This window comes from Anas platyrhynchos, chromosome 4 (genome assembly GCF_047663525.1).
Source record: "Anas platyrhynchos isolate ZD024472 breed Pekin duck chromosome 4, IASCAAS_PekinDuck_T2T, whole genome shotgun sequence".
Lineage (NCBI taxonomy): Eukaryota > Metazoa > Chordata > Aves > Anseriformes > Anatidae > Anas > Anas platyrhynchos.
In genome coordinates, this window is record NC_092590.1 from 49,931,795 (window position 1) to 49,944,599 (window position 12,805).

At 46.7% G+C, this 12,805-nt stretch overlaps 1 protein-coding gene across 5 annotated transcripts in view; it reads right to left on the reverse strand.

Moving 5' to 3' along the window:
• Positions 1 to 10,804: 10,804 nt before the first annotated feature.
• LOC101797763 (methylenetetrahydrofolate dehydrogenase (NADP+ dependent) 2 like) overlaps positions 10,805 to 12,805 on the reverse strand; it is a 46,669-nt gene continuing 44,668 nt past the window's right edge. For 3 of the 5 annotated variants that reach the window (XM_072037573.1, XM_038178581.2, XM_027457007.3), the window contains 2 exons: positions 12,455 to 12,607; positions 10,805 to 12,160 (listed from right to left, as the gene is read on the reverse strand). In XM_072037573.1, coding sequence (XP_071893674.1) covers positions 12,106 to 12,160; positions 12,455 to 12,607 — 208 coding nt within the window. In that variant the 3' untranslated portion in view covers positions 10,805 to 12,105. The remainder of the gene's footprint in view (positions 12,161 to 12,454; positions 12,608 to 12,805) is intronic. The other 2 variants (XM_072037572.1, XM_027457008.3) reach the window with 1 other exon arrangement.

Here is a 12,805-nt window from a genome sequence, read left to right on the forward strand (position 1 = left end):
AAAAGCCTCTATTAGTAGATGTTATGAAAGCTCCACAGAGGCAAAGCATTCCTAAAACCACTTGATTAAAATTAATAACACCCGAAACTCCCCCCAGTTGTTTATGGACGGGAGCGCCGAAGGAGGCAAGCAGCAAAAGCAAAGGCAGAGAGAGAGAGAGAGAGAGGTGTTCCCCTTCCCTACAGTCTGACGGGCCAGGGGAGTCCCCGCATCCTTTCAGCTGGCTGCCGAGATGCTGCCTGCTTCCCCCGCACCGAGGGCGAGACTGGTTTTTGATCTACAGGTGCCAAGACCTACTTAAGGATTGAGCGTTGTTCCACCATCCCCCAGCGCCTATGAACTACCCTCACGGTCTTCAATGCTTTCACCCCCACGGCATCCCTGCAACTATTTTGGGACCTCTCGGAGGGTGGAACCGAGGCACGCGCAGCTTACCCGAGGCGCGTGTCGAGGCACAGGCTTCCACCTGCATCTCCCGTGATCCCTGCTCCTGCCCTGCTCGCAGATCACTTCCTCTGCAGGTGGCGAGTGAGAGCAGCACCGGCTGCCTCCCAGACTCCTCTTCCTCATCCCAGAGCCCAGATCCATGCTGTAGTAGATTAAAAATGTCAAGCTGAACGAGGAGGAAGACTTGCAGTAGCACAACTGTCAGGCTGCTATGCTTAAAGGCGACAACCACTCTGTCCCTTGGGCACACTGACTGCCAGCTGGGAGATGTCATCTCCTGTGCGTGGTGGTCTCAGAGACCCAACCCGAGCTTTTTTCCCTTGGCTGCTTCCTCACCCTTAGCACGGGCAAAATGAACTTGCAGCTGACATCCTGATCCCAGGCACTCTGTTGCCTTACAAAAGGGACAGGAGATTTAAGAAGTCTGCAGTGTGTGACAGACACGTTTTGAGCTCAAGCTTCTGAAATAACAGGTCTGCTGAAGCAGGTGTAGGCTTTCTTTGTGCTGCCCCAAAACTCATGACACAGGGAAACCTTGGTCTGAGTGACCTGCATTAATGCGTATGAACTGTAATGCTGTCTTATTTGTATAAGAAAATCATTTTGCATACAGCTTAAGACCATAATCCTTGGGGAATTTGATTTGTGGAAAGGCCTGGACTCAAGATCTAGTGTAGAACATGAAAAAATCTCTGTATCACTAACTTTTGCTCTGGCTGGAAATTGAGGAGGATTTACCTTTGCAGCCAGTAGCTATTAACTGGAAATCATTCATCAGATGGAGTCTCTGAAAGCTCTTCCATCTGAACCCCAGAACTTTTCCACACACCCTGGGATACACAGCTCCCCGTGCCCCACTGTGCTGTGCTACCAGGCCTCAGTGCTATGTTCCCTTTCATCTCGTACTGCTACTGGTACACATATGAGTGCAGAGCTTCTGCGCTGGCCTGGCCCGCTATCCCACACAGCCAACAGCAGTAACCAGACTAACTCATGTATAAGAGTTTTGGGGTCTCATCCACAGGGCCTGGCTGGGTCCAGTGACACAGATCTGCCACCACACCGCAGCAGAACCCCACACAGCACTCTCACATGAGGCTCGGGATGGAGATGGGTTTGTGTTGTTTTCTACCCAAGTTCCTTCGAGGATAATGGTATGTTTTCCGCAGGGCTTTCTGCACATGTACTGATCTGTGTGAACCTGAGTTCTAGGTTAACCAAGATATTTTTATGAGAAACAAAAGACAAACTTGCTGCTCAACAACATTACCAAAATCCTTGGGATCTAAGTCAGAGCCCGAGCTTGGCAGCAGCACAAGGTACATCCTGTACATTAAAATCTGAAGTTTTCTATTGTACATTCAGGGTGCATGGGTGAACATTTCACTACTTATTTCCATGTGTGCTAGACACTGAGCACAGAAAATGTTATTTGGCATAAGAGAAATTGTGTACGTGGCAGCAGAGAGCTAGTGTGCTGAGCGAACAGCAAGTAACAGGAAACAATGCACAGTCTTTAAGGGATTCAAACGTTTGATGACAAAGGGAATTTGGCTCCTATCTGTGTCATATTTTCTTTTGAAACAGCCACAGCACAAAGGAGAAAAGCTAGAATTCACTTGCATTGCAGGTAGTGCACACACTGTTCTGAAGTCCTATGCCAGGCTTTAAAAGCTGGTAAAAAGAAAATCCTACAGAACCACACAAAGGCTAATTCCCACCACTGCCAGGTGTAATTTCACAAGTCACCCCTCAAAGCCAGCCGTGCTAATTCTGGTACAATTTCATCTGCAGAACAGGAGAGGAAGAACTGGCACAAACACAAGAGATGCTCCCAGATTCTCCTGTGTTACAGCAACCAGAAGGCTGTTCATAAGCCTCATGAAGTTGATGGAAAAATGACCAGGATTTCCACAGGCTCTGTCCAAATTGTCCTGTATTTAGAAAAATACTCAAGTTTTGTCCCCCACCCAGGGGTTTTTAACCTTCCAATAGTATTCAGAGCATGCTTACATTTATGAGTTGCTGTTACTGCATAGCATGGTGGCCTGCATCTCTCATCCTGCTCCTCTTACATCCCACGGAACCCCCTAGTAATATAAATATTAAAAAGTACATTTTAAGAAATTTAAGTAATTGAGTGCCCATGGCAATCAAAAGCCTAAAAATGCCTAAATACCCAAACACTAATTCCATACCCACTGAAATCAACAGGGGTTTTACTACAGCCTGCGGCAGGTCTTGGAGTCAGGCCAGAGCTAATTGGGAAAATCCCAGATCCCTTTTAATTCTCTTAAAAATCCTCGTGTTAAGACATTAAATGGCTGCATTTCACAAACACTTAATGGTCTAAAAAGCAAACTAACCCTTCGTGGAATCATCCTAAATACCTCTTTTAAGACTTTCCAGGTTGTAGTTTGAAAGTGGCACCTGAAATACAAGAGTGCGCTGGACCAGTTTACAGCGGGATCCCACACCAGGATATCTGTCCTCTGCCTAGATGAACGGAGAGGTCAAACCAGTGCAAACTTGCCCTGAATAACAGGAGGGGAAAGCAAGAATGGCAGGCTCCATCTCTCCTCCCAACCCTGTGAAAGCTCGCGGACTTTCTTCTCTTTGGGGGCCTGGCCCAGCCCTTGGCATTGCTCAGAACCCGGGCAGAAACGCTCTGGCACCTCTGCCCTACAACCCATTGGAGGCTTCCACACAGGACAAACCCAGGGGATTTCCTCCTGCACCACAGCACTTGTGGATGGTGGAAGGAGGGGACACCTGCACTGGGAAGGCCTGGAAGGCTGGACCTGTAAGGAACCGTGCTGGAAAAGAAGAAAGAGTTGGATGGGAATGTCCAAGGCCACACAACCCAGTCCAACTTCCCCTAAATCCCGTAAGGTTTTGCTGAGGTCACGGCCATTTCTGTGCAGATCTCAAAGCATGCGTGCATGTGTCTCTGTAAGGTCATGCCCTTCGCCTGCGTCACTCCCCGTTCTTATTTGGAACAATCAGGAGGAAACTCCTGGTGTTTCTTGGCTCCTGCACACATTTTTCATGCATAGGGGAGCACCCAGCCCATAGAGAACATTTTTTGCTGCTGTAATCTTGATGGGAAAAGCAGTTAGTGATGGAAGAAGGCATTCAGATGGCTGAGATGTGCCCGAGGGAGGAGACCTCACAAACATATTTGCACTTGAGAAGCAATGAACGTGCCACCAAAAAAAGTCAAGAGAAGTATTAACGAGGCGAGGGGAAAGGGCAAGAGAATTTCCAGTCTTTCAGCTCCTCAGGAGCCGCGCTGCGTTTGTGTGCTGGTTCATTCTGGTAAACGAGGACAGCCTGAGCTGGTGCTGCTCTGAGAGCAGCAGGCAGATCTGCAACATCACTTTTACCTGGAAAAGGAGGAAAGGCTGAGCTTTAACCCCCAGCTGCTGGACACACACCAGTCCTCATGACAATGACAGCCAGTTGTGGGAGGGCAGTGAGCTCCCAGGCACTGCTGTAAAAGGACTCACATTCTGGAGGGCTTGGATTAACAAAATCCCTGTCTTGGTTCAGTCAGGTTGTCTGATCACCAATCCATATGCAACTACAAAACCCAGCTCAACTGCTGGGGTCTGCATTCATTTAACAGGGGCTGCATGTCCAGCAGGGATACTTCAGAGCTGCTCTTTTAAGCAATCTAAGCCAAGCCGCACGAGTTCACCGTTGTGTAGGGGCTGTACGGTCCTAAGTGGGAAACCAGGACACAGCTGAAGCAGAAGCCACAGCAGTGAGACAGGCATCTCCTGCACCCTTCCACGGGTCTTACCACTCTCTGTGCAACTGGTCAGCTCTTTCCAGTGGTCATTCTGGGTTTTGAACTTAGTTTTGCCTTGAAATGCTCAATCCTGCTTCTTCTGACTTGTTTTACAGGATCAGCCTGGAAATTACAAGCTTCACGGGTTCATCAGCCTTTGTCTTCAAGTTCATGCCCATCTTCAAGTTCACAGTTCTGCCCCTTGCCACCAAGGCAGCAAGAGAAATTAGCACAAATTCCTACTGGATTGTTTTCACAGCCACCACTCTACCTGCTACAACCTTCAGGTATCCCAGCATTTGCTCCCATGCGGACCCAGGTCTGATCTTGAATTGAACAGAAGGATGAGGCCCTGTCACACGGCAGTCAGTCAGTCATCTAGGAACTCTGCATCCACTTATTTTCCTTGCTGGAAAATCACACAGCATAACCACCACCCTTCCCAGCAGCTCTCCTGCTATGCCCACGTTCTGTGCCAGAGCTGCCAAGACCCAATGTCTAAGATGCTAAGAGCTGCCAAAAAGCACAAGTGCAGATGAGGCCACCTGAGGGGCCCCTCCTCATGTTTTGCTGTCTCAGCAACATCCCTCCACTAAATAGGCATAAGCACATGCATGTAGTCTTGAAGAGAGGGAAAAGACACAAACACTTAGGTCAAAATCTGCATGTTCTGGCCATGTGGCATGGCCCCATAAAATCCCGGTCCCCACACTGTCCCCTGCCTGCCAGTGCCTTGTCTTAGATGCCTCACCGCCCTGCGGGGTGGCTGCTGGGCTGGCTGGCTCGCAGGGCAGGGATGCCCTGAAAGCTCCTGGGTCCTCCCTGTTACGTAAAGCTGTTGCAGCTACCTGCCAGGCCTACCGGTTGCCCTGCAACCTTCCAAATCCCAAGGAGTATCTATTAGACAGCTTCCTGGAACAGCGCTCCTATTCACATCTGCCGCTGGGGCTCCGTCAAACGGCCAGCAGAAGTCAATAAAACGCAGCTCATCATGGGATTTGCCGTAACAATGGGACACAAACAGACTTAGTCTTACGTACAGCAATGATGTCAAACAAATTAGCTTTGCTCGGGTTAGTCAGATGCTCTTGCAAAGCACGGCCCTATCTTCTTGTGTCTCAACCCTGGCTGTGCTATTTCTCAGCAGGAGCTACCAGGAGGCATCTTTGTGCTGGAGTCCTGCACAGAGAAGACATAGGAAGAGTTCTTGGCTTTTTCTTCGCCTGCCATAGCAAAAACGATGACAGAACACCACTATAAAATAATTCAAAGTAGCAAAGAGCAGAGCATATGTCGTAAAGTGACAGTGACGAGCTGTACCACTCCCAACCCTGGGTCACATTGTGGCTCCTTGCCTTGGGAAGCTGAAGACAGATCAATTTGCAAACAGAAACAGTGCTCCCAGGAGGTCTGCAGCCCCTGCACAGCATGTGGGGTGCACTCAGCACCAGGCTCCTGGATGTGCTGTGCCTGGGAAGCCTTCCCACAGCTGCCTCAGCCTGGCTCCCCATTCTCAGTCTCTCCTTGGCCAATGACAAAGCCACCACACGGTATTTTGGGTCAGTCATGGCCAAGAACCACAGCCACATTTCAATTTCTAGTACTCACAGAACCACCTAGCTGTGCTTCTGCCTGTTAAAGGACAAAGTACTGTTTAAATAAGAGTGTCAAAATGGAACTGCTGTTAGGCAACCTGTTTGCAAACCTGCACCAGATAAACTCAACATGAAGATTTCATTAAAATTCTGTGTTTAAGTGAGTCACTGTCAGATACAGAACCCAAACGTGCCATCTGGATACCTCTGACTTCTGAGTTGGAAAACCGATCCCAGAGCTACCTGCCAATTTCGCAGGAGTCCTGATTGCCTAAATGGGGAAAAAAATTGGATGGGCATCTCCCAAAATGTGGCTTGGCAAGACATGCCTCAAGTCCCACGTTCAGCTCATCTTGAACTGTTAGAGAAGACAAGCATTTAAAACCGTTTTTACCCTAGCTTGGGAATTTCTCATATTTTTAAGATTAAAATTTTAATTTGTCCAACTCCATCAAACTAACAATCAATTGGACCAGCTATACAACAGCCTCAGTGTGGTTATGTGACCTGTTGCTTCTACAGGGATGTAAGAGCAGGACACAGACCATAACCCATAATCCATGAGCTATATGGAAAAATCCCATGATGGAGAGCATTATATTTGTATTTTTCTGTGTCACTTACTGCCTACATTGTGCCTTTCTCTTCTATGTGAACATTTATCAAATTGAAGCCCCAGCAAGGAAGAAAAGAAAAGATTTAGATGTGAGACCATGAAAACATGATCATAGGTACTACAGATTTCCATCCTTTATTAATAAGATGCCTACTGAATGGCTACCCTGCCTCGGGGGTCTCTTTCAGGGTCTCTTGCCAGGCCCCATACCTCTGCTCTTTCTTAATAAAAGCAAAATATTGGGCTGCAAATAGGAGAAAAAAGCCATTACCTAGGCCGTGTAAGGGCCCAAAGGCCCAGGGTCTACACACCCATCTTGTTTTCTGGGATTTAGATCAAGTGACTTGGCCTCCCCGTGCCTCTGTTTCCTCTCATTTCATGGGTCCTCCTCCAGAGGAGGCACAAACCAGCAGCAGCAGCTGTGCTGCGACACCTCCTTCAGCTCGCTGAGAGCTGCTTCTCAGAGCCTGCTCTTGCTCACACTCACTTCAGCGAGAGTAGGAGCAGCCCAGAGCCTAGTCATAGTACAAGATTTTATTGCTGTCATGATAATTAATGACTACTTACACTGAGCTTTTAATGAGTAGCTGCGCTTTTCTGTTTGTTTGTTAACTGGGTCGTAAAGGCATCCTGAGTGATTTCCTGGATTTATAGTACAATAGGGACCTCTACAGGTGCTTCCCTCTCCAGAGCCAGGCGAAGGACGTGATGTGCACGAGCAGCCACACGTCACTGCAGATGCCATCAGAGCTCTACAAACGCAGTGACCAAAGCACTGAGCTGTGCAGACAGCACTTTCAGTCTCTCAGTCAGGCCAATTTGCTCTCTCGTGCCTTTGAGCCACCCAACACCTTGAAATGTAAACAATAACCAGTACATTCTCCCCCCTCCTAGTTTGTCATGTTCACTTTTCTCAAGGCTGCCCTGAAATTGTTCTGTTCCTGGCCAGGAGCTCCTGAAATGAACAGGACTTCCACAAACCCTGCACACAATGGGTTGGAGCTAACCGCATACAACCTGCTGATCATTTACTTGCACATGTGAATCGCCTTTTTTTCCCTCCCCTCCCAAGTACTGGTTTGTTGTCATATTTCTCAAACAAAAACCTTGTCCTCATGTCATATACCACCCAGAGCTCAAATGAATATTCAAGAAGAAACTCATGTTCTTGCCTTCGAACTTTCATCTTACCTAGAATTCCCTTCTTTTCCCTCTCTGAAAACTACTAGTGCATTATCCATCAATGTGATAACCATTTCTTAAGAGCACTAAAAGGAGCAAAAACATGACCTATTGGCTACAGCACAAGAGGCTCCGAGGAGTCTGGATTCGCTGCCCTGATGCCTCTCACTCACGTGAATTTAGTCCGTCCTCGTCTCAGTTTCCACAGCACATCATCCCCAAAGCACTGATCTGCTTCACGTAGATGCTGTGAAGTCAAATCCATTAAGTCACAGAGGTCATTGCAACTATTCCTAACATAATTATTAAATTCATTATTTTGCCAAATTGGCTTTCTCTTTGAGGGATGCTTTTCCAACCACAGCACATTACATGGACCAGAAATTAAATAAAACAGAACTAGTGTTAAGAACTAAAAAGTCAGGAAGTTATGCTGAGCTATGTGATTGTTTTTGCCTGAAATAGAGAACTGCTAACACTTCACCTCTAGTTCCTAGGACATAACCCAGCGTTTATGGCTCAAATGACGCCCAAGGAAGCCTTTTGCCAGCCACATAAACACAAATCTTTTTTTTTTTTTCTTTTACTACACACTAGAAGAAGCTGTTCTTCCATTGTATGTGAGAAGGATCAGACACACTGCTGTATTATCATCCAAACCCTGTTCTCAGTTATCAACAATAAGAGAAAACCTTCTCTGAGGGAAAACTCTCCTACCTGCCTGCCACCACATCTCTCAGACCAGCTCCGGGAGCCTCTGGCACTGCCTGCTGTTGCTGACTGGCTATGAGACGAGTTGGGCCAGTGGCCTGGCTGCTGGCATGCCCCCTGCTCAGGCTGCTGATGCGCTCATGGGTGATCTTGGGCACTGCTAGGAAACAACAGCACACCCTGTCAGGAAGGTGGGACAGTTTTCAGTGCCCACAGGGACACTTTGTGCACTGACTATCAGCCAGCAATATGCTTCCTTCCAAGATTAAGAGAAGTATTTTGCCAGGACACTCATCTTTTCCACAGGCTTGCATCCCAGCATTTTAAATGGGCCTTGCTGCCAGCAGGTACACTGCGGGCTACCCAGGTACTTCAGAAGAAAACGGGTGTCAGATGCTGGGGAGGAGCTCAAGTCCCAGCCAAGCATTAGTGACAAAGTGCACCCAGATGTTGAGAGAGGATTGCTGCGAAGTAGGGAGAGGGTTTGGTTGCGTATGGACAGCTAGGCTCAAGTGATGCACTGTGAGGCACTGTGGTGTGGTTCCAGCAGCCAGGATCACATGCAAGGCAATGCTCCGTCCTTTGCAAAGGCAGGTCCCAGTCTTTAGCATCTCTCTCCCCTCCCTGCTGAGCTGGTGCCCCCACTACGCCTGATGCAGGCGTACCCAGAAGCCACACAAGCACAGGGTCTCCTCCCGAAATGGCAGTGTTTTTGGCACGTGCAGCTAATAGGAAAGAGAAGCTCACAGCTCTGTTAATTATGCCATTACAGAAAGAGTCTGAGCCTGATAAATGAGACAGGAAAGACGATCCCAATCCTCTGACGGGCCAGTTCTGCAGGAAATTCAGCACTGTAAGCAGCAACAGACAATACTAGCCCAGTAGCACCTGTCACTTATCAAGGCAGGGCTCAGCACAGCTGACTCCACGAAGCAATCTGAGGCAGCACAGACTTCCTCAGCAGGGTCACTGCATCAAACAGCTGAATGATTCATTCCTGCAGGGATGCCTCAAACACAGCTTGGGCCTGATGAAATCCCTTAGAACAGCAATGACAAGGCTCTTCTCCCAAACGGGCTACAGCCTGTAAACACTGTGCAGGCTGACAGAGAGAACAGTCATCTGTGCTGGTGCCACCAAGCTGGGATGTTTGAGGAGCTGGCAGCCTGCTCCCACATCGTGCTTTGGCAAAGGATGAGGCACCCAAGTGGTGAGGAACCCACATCTGGAAGCCTCACTACCAATTGGAAAAAGAAAAAAAAAATAAAGCAAAGACCTCATTTCTCTTCCTTCTTCCATCTGTCTTTCCATTTTACTCTCCCTGCGCTTAGACCAAGTTTTATTTTGCATGCCATGGACTCATCTGGTATTTCACTCTGGAGCTTTTCTTCCATTAGCACAAAACCCCTGCAAAATTTCGCAGGCAGCCCTCACAGAGCTGCCTTGGTCCTGAAAGCAAACTAGAAAAAGTTTCCTGCCAAACTGGGGCCTTGAAATAATCTCCCTTTTCAGCTGGCATCCATGTTCTAGTTAAACATAAAAAAATATCAGTGTGCGTTTCTCTAGGTACAGAGTATCTCTGTTTTGAATAAATACTTTTCAAGAAGCACTTCGATGACCTGCAGCGCACCCATTTGGCCACCAGATAGTGAAGAACATCAGCGAGTGGATTCACAAATGGTTAAAAAACACACACACACACAAATCCATCTCTCTGCTGACAGCTCTTTAGGACAAAAGAAATTCCAGCTGTTCAAACTCCTGACTTGAAAACTCCTCAAGCAGCTGCATATATGCACTGAAAAAGTTGTGTTCCTGTGAATGGCTGCTCCACGACAGACTTCTTGATGCAGAAAGAATTTTCTTCTACAAGTGAACACAACACTTGCAAGGTGGGCGTGGGAAGAGACACTGGAAAAGATTAATTTGCATGACAAATGCTTTGCAGCTTTTCCTCTTTTTGGCCTGCCCAGCGATTAAAATTTTCTCAGAGATACAAGGAAGATCTTTAACCTGTGTTTTCCTGATGACGTGCAGTTTTTAACAGGTACTTCAGTTCAGCCTTTGTACAGTGTGTGTGTGCAAGGGGTGAAGGGTGTTTTTTGCATGCCTATGTGCATTTGCACAGCTATTAACATCTGATTGCTCTCTCACTACATACAGGTGACACAGAAAACAGGGCAACAACTGAAAGCTGACTTCAAAATCATGTCCAATCAGGGTGATGTGCTGTGAGGTTTTTTTTGTTTGCCTTTTTTTTTTTTTTTGTATGAAATCAAGAGCTGAGACAACTCAGTTACTGACCAGGATCCCCCATGTGAGGAGCCCACTGAACTTCTGAACACTCAAGTGCTCAGCGTGCATTTACCTCCTCAAAATCCAGCCTTCCATACACACTTCAGCATTACCATTGTAGTTTCACAAATACACAGCTTATTATTATTATTTTTTTAAACAAACAAAAAAAAACAAATGACAACCATCCTCTGGTAAAAATGAACTTGCATAACAAAGAAATTGAACCTCTCAGCAACGCACAGCAATTTATGAGCCTGCATTATTCCACAAAAATCCCAAAGATTGTTGAGGTACCTATCTGCCTTTTCCTTGTAGATGACTAAGCACAGCAAATTTGTCTACAATGTGCAACAGCTGAAATGAAAAATCTCTGGGAGACATCTCCAGTCTCATCGGCACTGGCAAATCCTCCAAATGTCAGTGAGAAGTCACAATTAGTGCCACCATCCTTACAACCAACTCAGTCTCTTCTTGAACAAAATCCTCCGGCCTTCGCATTTCTTTGTAGGAAAGACGAAGGAAAACAAGCACCTAGTAATAATCTGTCTGGCCAGGACGAAACAAAATCCCTGTGGCCATTTCTTTTTTATCTGAGTGGTCACATTGTGCACAGGATGTGCACAAGGAGTAAAATGAATATGCTTCCTTGGCAAAGCTATGCTAAGTTGCATAACAAAATTCCAGATTCTGTAGCAGCTGGAGTCTTGCTCTGAAATCACCGTGCAGCAAAGCAATGTTTTGCATTAAGTTTCAGCAATGTGATGAGCTGCTATATGATGTTTAGGAAAACTTGTGTTCTTTGTCACAAGCACACTCCATAATCCATTTCGAGAAAGATGTTGAATTCCTTCTGTCGTCAAAAACGTCAAAAACTTGCTGTGTCCCAAGGTGTCATAGTCTGATTTTCCAGAAATTGCATACCTGTTATTCCAGATTTTACTAAGTCTCCGAGAACAGTGTATTTTCCTCAGTCCAAAGCACTTGATGATTTTGTCCCATACGGCAATAGAAGCAGAATCCAGATGGCTTCTCATCAGCACATGATGTTCAGAATACAATTCCATTGTGAAACAGGTTGTTTCAGGGAAGGAGAAAAAAAAAGACAGGAAAGACCAGAGCAGAACACTGTACTAGGGCTTGAAATGACCAAAAACTAGATAAAATGACTCAGTCCTCTCCTGGACAAATATGAACCGCAGGAGAGCGCTGAGAAGGCTGCAAGTATCCCTTGCTGTTCTGACCTGCTTATCTAGCAGCCTTCACTAGAAATATCAAGTCTTTCTTCAAAAGCGAATGGAGCCCAGCAGTTCTGCAGCAGTTCCGTTTACACACTCGCTCCGTCACTCCCTTCATTTCACCTCATCAGCGAGGCTGGGGTACCTGCTAGATGGCGGGGGGTGGCCCTCCAAACAGAACAGCCTCTTGCCTACAGGCAGATTGCTAAGTGTCCCAGCGCCACGTCTTCACAACGCTGTCTCTCCTGTGCAGACTTTGTAGGGCGATTTCAATTTCCTGCATCTAAAATGGAAAAGGTTGTGTCATTTTAATCAGACACCTGTAAAACCCCTGTAGTCTGAACATTCATTTTGCTTGATTCATTTAAGTAGCCCCAACAAAACCCACTTTTAGCAAAGCTGCACCGTATTATACAACTGGCAGGTCAGAAAGCAGAAATATTGAGCATCAGCTCCTTCAAGATCACACAACAAATGCAAGAACATGCTCCCAATGCCCTTGTCAAAACTCTGCACAGCTTTCCCCCCCCACTGTAATTCAGTTGAACAGAATGAGAAGGTTACACGTCTCCCGTACCTCTTTCTTACGTAGCAGTAGATGATGGCAAGTATCCCACTTGTCAGTATCCCTATACCAATTCCCACAGCAATGTAGCGTTCGTAAGAATTATGTGCATAGGAATTTAGTGTTAAATGTTCACACCTCTCTCCATTATAACCTGCAAGGCACCTACAAATTAAATATACACCGTGTAAAAATTACTCAGAATATCTTAGACTTCGTACTTCAGAAACACATGTTAGTTTTGAGTAGTTTTAAACAATTTAGAACAAGTCTAAACTAGGATGGACTGAATCTGGGACTCAGTCAGAACCTCTTCAACAAGACCACCAGTTGTCCCAGTCTATCTAGGGTATGTAAGCAGCT